Below are 9,283 nucleotides of genomic sequence, written 5' to 3'. Positions count from 1 at the left end.
AATCCAATCAACCCACAGCCGCATTAACAATCGCCCTGCCCCGCGCCCCTCCCCCAGACAACCAAACAACCCCCCCCCCCCCGGTCCCCAAAATCAACAAGCAAATAACCAAACCAAAATATAGGGTATCGATCCAATCGACTGAAATGTAGAAACTAACATGGGGACACATTGTACGTCTATACAATTTTGTAGACTCTTTTAGCAGTCCAAACAGATACAAATGCAAATACGCATAGTCCGGCGGTAACTATGAAGTATTAGCAAATCATCTGGCAAAGAAAAGGAAATACATACTGCACCAGAACCATGTAAGGCTATCGATTTCCTGACCTGGTACCTTCACGTTCATCCCCCACATGCCGCAGATGATGTTCATCGGTAGGACAATCGTACCAAGAACAGTCAGCTTACCCAGGACATCGGCAGTATGTTCCTGACGCTCGTTCATGAGGATGTTGATCTGCGCCAAATAATTGGAGTGTGCACGGGAAAGGATTCTGGACGACACAGTCAGCGACTTCAACGTTTGGATAGACCAGCCTTAAATATAGGTAAGAAACTTACGTTTCGTAGTGCGTTAGGTTACCAGTCATCGTCATGATGTGATCCTGAATGTCACCGAGGTACAGGCCAATCTCCGACTTGGGGGCAACCTCCCACTGCTCATTGCAACGCTTGGAAAAGCCCTTGACTACATCGGCCTTGTTGCTGAGAAGTCGGTACAGTCCCATGACCTTCTTGCGGCATTCTCCCACTCGCCGCAGCATATCTCCTGGTGCGAATGAAGGAAGCACACTGTCATTGGACGACACCTCCTTGCTGGCAGAGTGCATTTTCATGATCATCTCGTCGATCTCATCGACCTCATTTTCAATCGCTTGAATCAGCGGACCGAAGACATCGGTAATGTCATCAATCAGTGCGTATGAAATCCAGTCTGAGCTGAGGATCAGGTAATCCATCAGTTGGCGGATACGCCGCCGAACATTGGCTGGGTGAGGTGTTTGCGAAAAATGGAAGGAGATCACGCCTTCGCGGAAAACCACCACATACATGTTCACTGGCTCGAGATAGTCCTCGCTGTTGGTATCCTGCTCAAAAGTACGGTAGTTGACGAAATAGTAGCTGCGAAATAACTCGACTTTCTCTCGAGCTTCTTGCATCATAATGTCCTCTGTCGTCAATGCGTGAATCCCAAAAGCTTTGGCAATCGTACGCATCTCTGCATCTGTCGGGGAGAGGACATCTAGCCAGAAAGTCGGCCGTGGACCGTAGCGTTTAGGTTTCGGATTGGGGGTTTTGCTAAAAGGGGTGTTGGAAGGTGCGGGCGAGAGCTCACGGTGGGAGTCTGGGTGTCCTTCGCTGATGACAGATAAACGCGAGGGTCCTCTGACCGGAGGAGCATTGCCAGTCATAGGGTCATTTGCAGTTCTTCCGTTGGGAACAACGGTCTGAGGTGTCATACAAGGATTAACGCTCGTTTGATGGCCTTGGCCTTGACTTTGATTGTCTGTGTGATATATTGGCTTGTTGGCGGGATTGGTTGAGTGATTGAGAGCTGCATGCTCCATAAAAGATTCCTCTTCCGAGTCCTCGTCTTCAGACGAATCTTCCAATTCGGGAGGATCTGGAATAAACAAATCGCGGAAGCTACCACCTGGCTGTACCAGCTCAGAGATGGTTTGAGCATGAATGGTGCTCGGAAATTCCTCGTTGAAATATGTGAACCGATAAGGCGCCTCATCCTCTTCACGTCGCCATCCTGTATACTGAGGGCGCAATCGGCCTGCGATGAGCATAGGCTCACTGATCCTTTTGACTCGATTGTCTCCATTGCGCTCCTCTTTTTCCTCACGGCTCCATTCTTCCAGGGCGGAGAGATCGGGCCATCGCCGGTGTCTACGCCGTCGACGTTCGCCGGCTTCATCAGGAATTTGTCTCGCTCCCTCGTCTCCCAATTCGGATATCGTTTCGGTGGGGAAGCATACATCTTCCTGTGCTGGTAATGTCACGGTCCGGCGCCGCCGTAATTCTTGGTGAGGAGAGAGAAGCGGCGACCCAGGCGAAGAAGATGGCGCAGAATGTGAGTGCAATCCATTCCCGTCTATGTCGATCAGCGTGTCGTTCAAGGCGTTCATAGACTCCCGGTGATTCTCCATTGTCCGAGCTAACGAGAAGTCCCAATCAGCTCCTGTTACCACGGCATCGTCATAATTCATCTCCGGGCCCAGCTTTGGGGACCCGGGAATGGACGGCGGGTTGTTGACATCGTAGTCTCGCTCCACAGTGGGAGAATAGAGTGGGCTGCGATCATCCTTTGGTGAACAGCCGGAGGACATAGTCCGAGTAGAGTACTGTCGAGCACGTGAGGAGAACAAATTCGGGCGATTGTCCGTTCCATACCAATTATTGCCGGGCGTGTGACTGGAAACTGGCCGCATCAATGGGGTCCGATCATTGGCATCCTCTTCGTCACTATCACCATTGTGATGTTGTTGGCCCCGTCCTCCCCTCGGGGTGCTGCGAGATTGCCCATCGTTCGATCGGAAGACATTGGATGTTAGGGAGCTCGGCCGGAATGACGATGCAACGCGACTGTCACGACGAGGTCGCATCAAAGGTTGGTCCCTGTTCGGAAAGAAAAATTAGTATCTATCTCAAGCTCCGAGATCGCTCAATATCACGAGATTTTACCGATGGTCTAACAACGCATCGCTCTCCAAGCTTGTGTTACTCAGATTGCGTCCCAATTTGAAGAACGACTTGTCCCTCGAGGTTGGCCGGTCGGCCTCCATTGAATCTCTAACACCTCCAGCATCCGAAGTCTCCCCAGGAATATCATGAGATTCCTCCCGGCTAGGTGGAATAAAAGACTGGTGTCGATTGCGACGTTTGCGATTGCGGTTCTTTTTGCGCTTGGAGGACTTGGAGGGTTTGCCAGCAGCATAATCAGCGGGGGGGATGAAGCGGGTATTGTTGGCTGGCGTGGTCTCCGAGACGGGTACCGGACTACTAGTCCCTGGAGCCCGACCGCCGCCCATTGGGCCATAGCTAGCGTTGTTATCAGCGTCGGGTGGATAATCGCTGTGCTGTGGACGGCTAGACGAATGCGAGGAACGAGGCGGTCGGGAGGCCGCTATGCCAGGTGTTGGGATCATGGGCGGAGCCATTGTGACAGCGCCAATAATTGGGTTGCGATTGATGTTGGATATCTCCGGTACAGAGCAACTGCACTGAAGCGGAGGTTAATTTTTCAGCAGCCCACCCATCAACCAATGGAGCTAGGCCAACGCAAACAGTGCTAAGACTCGCAGCATGTAGGATACCGATACCCAGCTTTCCATACGATCTTACTAGCGCGGATGATCATGGGGAAATCGACATCGGCATGGTCGACAGCGCTGCAGCTCAGGTTTGGGGGATGACGCGGGTGGCAAAGCCAGAGTGGAACATTCCTGGAAGAAAACAAGGACAAGAAAGTCTTGAATTCGGATTTAAATAGGAAGTGGGAACGAGTCCAGTTTTTTTCTAAAGTGTACAACAAGAAAAAAGAAAGAATCCAATACAAAGAGAAATACCGAGGTCCCTCCAAGGCTGCAGATGAGACTCTGGCTGTTTGAATTCCATGGGACAGCCCAGGAGGCTTTTCCTAAAACAGGGTGGATGAGGTCAGCACAACTATAAAATCCAATTGCCTGTAGTTAACTACTCCGTACAACTTAGTATAGAATGAGATCAAAGGCAAAGGCAAAGGAACAAGCACAAGGTTGAAATTGAGGTTCTTCATACTTCACCTAGTCTTGAATCAGCTGAACAACAGGTCTTATACAAGACTTTGACAGCAGCCTAGGCTTTCGCAGGTGAAAGTTGGACGGATCATGTCGGTGTCGAGCTAGCAATCGATAGATAAATTCAAATTCCTAGCCACTGCATACACTGCTTGTCTGATAACTAACGACAGACTTGTCTAGCTCGCTATGACACTGCAAGAATGCTTCGCCACGAGAGCCATAAGCCGATCCGCAATGTCTAGTGCAAATCCATCGTCATTTATATCTCGCTCATCCGATACCACTCGGATTTTGCTGCCCTTTAGCCCGGAGCGTAGAGTGTCAGCAAGGGCGGCATCAGCGTCGGCATCGGCAAATTCCGACCCTACCGTCCCAATGATACTCACTCCTCCCCTAGGAAGCCACACCTCAACCATACTTTGGTCCTGGGCAAACCGGTTTAGTTTGTCGAGAAGGAAATCCCCGACTTCCCGACATTCGGCTGCAGAGGTTCGCATCAGGGTCACACTCGGATTATGGACTAGCAACTTGCGATCACGGTATTGGCGTGGCACAGTGTCGACTGGACCAAAATTGACCATATCCGTGGCTCCAATGGAAATGATATTGGGTATTCCGCGCTTCAGTGTCATCTCTAGGCGGCTGGTTTCGCAGCTCATAGTCCCACCGGCAATGAGGTCGCAGATCTCCGTCGTTGTGATGTCCAAGATGGCGTCTAGACAGCCGTCCTCCACCAATCGTTCCATAGCCTTTCCCCCATGGCCAGTCGCATGAAAAACGTAGACCTCTACAGAATAGTTCTCTTCCAAGTGACGTCTCACACGATCCACACACGGGGTGGTCACCCCGAACATGGTAATACCGACTCGAGTTTTCTTCTCTTCTCGCTGTTTATCCTGCAGACTTCGGGTCCGGCGTTCATCCAGCCTATGTTGATATGTGGATGCCATGCCAAAAATGGCGCCAGCCGCATTCCCCAGCACTTCACGGAGGAGCCGATTTGTGCCCGCGATGTCCACGATCGAGTACATCAATGTGATATCGCACTCGCCTACCATCGGTCCTGTATCCCCGGACGCGACTGTGCTGACGACAAGTTTGGGAAGGCCAAGAGGTGCAGCGTTCCTCATTACGGCGGTGATCAGACTGGTTCCTCCACTACCCCCAGCACCAATGATTCCGTGAACCTCCGTAGTTCGCAGTAATTCGGTGACACACTTACTGACGCAGCTGATGAGGAGTTCAATCACTTGTCCCCGGGGCTGGGTCAATAGATCGGTGCTGTCGCCGGATGCATACTTGGATATCAGGTCGGTGTGACTTATGGTGATGGCATCGTCGTTAATGGCTTGACGGCCACAGTCAATCAAGGTAATCTCTAGAGGCGTCGAGAAGCGGGTGGCAATATGCTGTAGCTGGTTGTAGATATATAGAATTTCTGCACGCTTGGTGTCAAGGGTCCCCAGAAGGATGATACGTGGCATGGTGAATGAGCTGGTGGAAGATTATAGGGAATTTATTGAATGACCTGACTATGTCTAGGCTTTAACTTAACACTGACAGATGCGTGTTTAGGTCCTCACATTGTAGCATCATTTGGTGGCAAAGCGCGGAGAAAACAAAGTGGAACTCAATCCCGCCTTCTCCGTATATGTCCGCCTTCGACTGCGACCTCGTCCAGCCAAGCCGCGAGCATATTACATATCCTTGGCTATATATTAGTGCGTATCACTATGTCCGCGCACCACCCACGCCAGCGTCTTCCGATTTCTTGTGAGCCGTGCCGTGTTCGCAAGATCCGATGTCCCCGAAATGGCCCCGCTTGCGGCACTTGTATACGACGCCGTGTTCCTCTAGAGCAATGTGTCTATAGTACCAGGAGAAAACCCTCACAGCGCCAGCCGCAGCAGTCTCAGCCACAAGCTCGCCCACTGGAAAATCGCTCATCATCCCCTGAGACCACTCTCCAACCACATTATCAAGGTCTCGCCGGAGAACCAGATGCGGATCTGGTAGCTCGGATAGAAAAGCTAGAGCAGCTGTTGCATGCAAAGAACCAACAGCCAGATACAACACCATCTTCGCTCAATTTTCCTCAATTGGATTCAGAGGTACAAGAGACCCGGAGATTAGGACCAGTGACAACGTTTACAACGGGCACTCTCATCCCATCCACTTCAGGACACGTCCGATTCCTCCCCTTTACCTCTGGCCGGCGTGTTTTCAGTCGAGCAACTCAAGAGAGCCCATTTCTAAGCCAGGAGAGCGCCATGATTGACACGCCCAGCGGTCCATATCCTTTTGGTGAACACGATGCTGAAAACAGACCTAATCTCTTGGCAAAACTCCCACCGACGGAGTATTGCAACCAGTTAAAGGATCTATATTTTCATTCGATTGCGCCCGTAGGTTTCCTATCTACCGCTATCATCAGGTTGACTGAAAATTAACATAGAAAAGCTCTTTCCTATCTTACATAGCCCTACGTTTCACGAACGGTATCATCAATTTTCCAAGGATCCAGATCAGGTCTCCCTAGCATGGCTTGCTCTCCTATTTACTATCTTAGGCACGGCTGTTCTCGCACTGGAAAATGACAGCCTCCTGCTTAAGACTCTCAGCCGCAAACATACCCCTTGGGATCGAGTCACGGAACTCTCAGAGCGGTATTACACCGCGGCGATGAAATGCCTCGAAGCAGATCGCTATCTCTGGCGACACAACATCTCAACACTACAGGCGCTACTGAACCTTATATATGGGATCCACCATAGTCATGGCCAAACATGGACTCTTCTGGGTTTGGTTCATCATCTGGCGCTGTCGATCGGTTGTCACGTTGACCCGGCCACGTTTTCCCTGGATATCGTCGAAACCGAAGAGCGTCGCCGCTGTTGGCTAGGCCTGACCATGCTGCTCTGTAACCAAAATCTGGCCATCACAGGACTTGATATATACCAGTCAGTGTTCTCGTCGCGTGTTCTGCCCACAGCTGAGGTGTGGGATGAGGACATCGTACAGGGACAACCAGCACCCATTGCAACCTCAGTAGGTATCAAACCTGTCTCATATCTGGTTCGAAAATCGCGCCTTTTTCAGATATCCTCCGAGATCTGTAATCCTGTTCTGGCTGCACGGCCGGACGATCCGACAACCCTCCAACGCCTGGACGCGGCCATCCAAGCCGATTTAGACCCACTAGAGCAGAGTTACGCCTCGATGCTTGGGGACAGCTCATCAGTTGTTCATACAAATCTGCTGCTCAGTTTTTCCCATCACCTAGTCCTCATTCTCCACAGTAATATACTGAATGAAGAAACCGTTTGTCTACCGCAACATAGCTGGTCAAAGCATCGCTGCCTGAAAAGTGCACAGCGCGTCTTAGAACTACATGCAGACTTCCACGGACTGCCCCAGTTCATGCCCTTCTACTGGTACATCCGTGGCCGAGGCGCTTTCCACGCTTTCCACGCCGCGTTCGTCTTGGTGCTTGCCCTTTCTATAGAGCCCCAAAAACCATGTACATTGAACGAGGTGCGACTGCTTCACGAATGCCATGCTCGACTCGAGGCGTCAAAGGCGCAAAGTCAGCTGTGCACCCGGACAGCAACGATTCTCGGCCAGATACTGTAAGTTGCCTAGCGCGCGTGACATACGTCTTAATGAGAACTGACGGACAACTCTCTAGATCTAGCAAGTGGATGACTACCTCGGCCCTGGTACCGGATGGATTGCCGAATTCTGTCTCACAGGGCCCCAATTCAAATAGACAGATGAATCCCATCAGCCAGCCCGCGGACCTTAGTAATGGCCACGCATTCACCTTGGAGAATGTCGGCTTTCCCGGTCTGGTTCGTCAAATCGAGCCACAGCAATGGATTAATCCAATGGACATGGATTGGGATCAGTGGGATCTGATTATGAATGCGATGGGAAGTATATCTTGATCCTTGCCGATTGGTATCTATTGAAATAGAAAGTGCATAAAATTAATATATGACATCATATGATGGACTTCTTATATGTTGACTGGCAGTCCAAGTAAATTAGTCCTCGTCTCCTATATGCATGGGGTTGTAGGATGATAGCTTATTCATCTTCTATTATTTAATGTATTGACGGACTCATTGGCCTTAATCTGGGGCGTTTGAGAATCCATTTCTCAATGATTTGCTGTCAGTAATGAGAGAGTGATCCCTACGCTTATGTCCGCGGTCTCCGCGCTTTGTGTATCTCGTCCGCATCCGCGCTCCATTAAGTCCGCCCCACGATGAATCATATAATTGGGAAGATCCCTCCCATTTTGATCTGTATGAACAATTGATCAAACTACAAACCTCCAAACCTCCATTTTCTTACTATGGCGCCACCTACCTCCCGTAGCGAAATCCTCGCCCATCTACGCCGTCAAATTGAAGACGGGAAACCCATTGTTGGAGCCGGAGCCGGTATGTACTTGACGTCACCTGTCCCTTTCGGTTGCCTCTGTCTATCAGTTTGACTGATAATCCACCATAAGGCATCGGTCTTTCCGCAAAATCGGTCGAGGCCGGAGGCGCAGACCTAGTCATCATATACAATAGCGGTCGCTTCCGCATGGCGGGGTGCGGAAGTCTCGCGGGACTAATGCCGTACAGCAACGCCAACGAGGTAGTGGTTGAAATGGCCGCCGAAGTCATCTCTATCGTTCAGAATATTCCCGTGATTGCGGGTGTTTGCGGTACGGACCCATTCAAGGATATCCCGCGGTTTCTGAAGCAACTGCGGGAATTGGGATTTGCCGGGGTGCAGAACTTCCCCACGGTGGGACTAGTCGATGGCAACTTCCGGGCCAACTTGGAGGAGACCGGGATGGGGTATTGTAAAGAGGTGGAGATGGTGCGGCAGGCAGCTGAATTGGATATTCTGACGACGCCATATGCTTTCAACGTCGAGGATGCCGAGGCTATGACGAAGGCCGGGGCGGATATCCTGGTGGCACATATGGGTCTGACTACTTCTGGCCTGATTGGGGCGAAGACTGGAAAGACGTTGGAACAATGTGTTGTGGAGATCCAGGCAATGCGGGATGCAGCGGTGAGGATCAATAAAGATATCATTGTGCTGTGTCACGGTGGGCCTATTGCTGCTCCAGGGGATGCGAAATTCGTATTAGACAGGGTGCAGGGTTTGCATGGCTTCTATGGGGCCAGTTCAATGGAGCGACTTCCTGTTGAAGTAGCCATCAGGGACACCACTGCTGAGTTCAAAAAGATTACCTTGAAGAGGTAGCTGGTGTAATATCCGGAGCTGTACCCGAGAAGCTCTTGAGGGACAACCCAATTTGATTCTTATAAAAAGAGAAGTCTTACAATTCTAGCCGAGGGCCAAGAAATAAACTGTAAAAGACAGATAAGTGGAAAGAATAAAGAATAAAGTATGAAATAGATTATTACACTGCCATACCAGAAGTACAGGTCATCACTCATAAGACATCAAAGCCATGATAA

General features: G+C 50.6%; 4 protein-coding genes across 4 annotated transcripts; 2 read left to right on the top strand and 2 right to left on the bottom strand.

The window, feature by feature from the left end:
- Window positions 1-179: 179 nt before the first annotated feature.
- Window positions 180-3,173, bottom strand: LCP9604111_4162 (magnesium transporter CorA family protein; the record flags this gene model as incomplete). The annotated part of the gene is made up of 4 exons (XM_039071831.1): window positions 180-250; window positions 298-500; window positions 568-2,631; window positions 2,698-3,173. The coding sequence occupies 4 exons, from the start codon at window positions 3,171-3,173 to the stop codon at window positions 180-182; spliced, it is 2,814 nt and encodes a 937-aa protein (XP_038929724.1).
- A 797-nt stretch (window positions 3,174-3,970) lies between these two features.
- On the bottom strand, window positions 3,971-5,278 carry LCP9604111_4161 (Tm-1-like ATP-binding domain-containing protein; the record flags this gene model as incomplete). Its single annotated transcript, XM_039071830.1, has 1 exon — window positions 3,971-5,278. The coding sequence occupies one exon, from the start codon at window positions 5,276-5,278 to the stop codon at window positions 3,971-3,973; it is 1,308 nt and encodes a 435-aa protein (XP_038929723.1).
- A 249-nt stretch (window positions 5,279-5,527) lies between these two features.
- On the top strand, window positions 5,528-7,741 carry LCP9604111_4160 (Zn(II)2Cys6 transcription factor; the record flags this gene model as incomplete). The annotated part of the gene is made up of 4 exons (XM_039071829.1): window positions 5,528-6,199; window positions 6,255-6,842; window positions 6,894-7,423; window positions 7,483-7,741. 4 exons carry the CDS (start codon window positions 5,528-5,530, stop codon window positions 7,739-7,741), a joined length of 2,049 nt encoding a protein of 682 aa, XP_038929722.1.
- Window positions 7,742-8,154: 413 nt separating this feature from the next.
- Window positions 8,155-9,065, top strand: LCP9604111_4159 (TIM-barrel enzyme family protein; the record flags this gene model as incomplete). The annotated part of the gene is made up of 2 exons (XM_039071827.1): window positions 8,155-8,242; window positions 8,314-9,065. 2 exons carry the CDS (start codon window positions 8,155-8,157, stop codon window positions 9,063-9,065), a joined length of 840 nt encoding a protein of 279 aa, XP_038929721.1.
- Window positions 9,066-9,283: the final 218 nt, after the last annotated feature.

The sequence above is a fragment of the Penicillium roqueforti genome, assembly GCF_015533775.1.
Source record: "Penicillium roqueforti strain LCP96 04111 chromosome Unknown scaffold_08, whole genome shotgun sequence".
Classification (NCBI taxonomy): domain Eukaryota; kingdom Fungi; phylum Ascomycota; class Eurotiomycetes; order Eurotiales; family Aspergillaceae; genus Penicillium; species Penicillium roqueforti.
The sequence above is the reverse complement of the archived record's forward strand: the minus strand, read 5'-3'. Positions and strand labels throughout refer to the sequence as shown.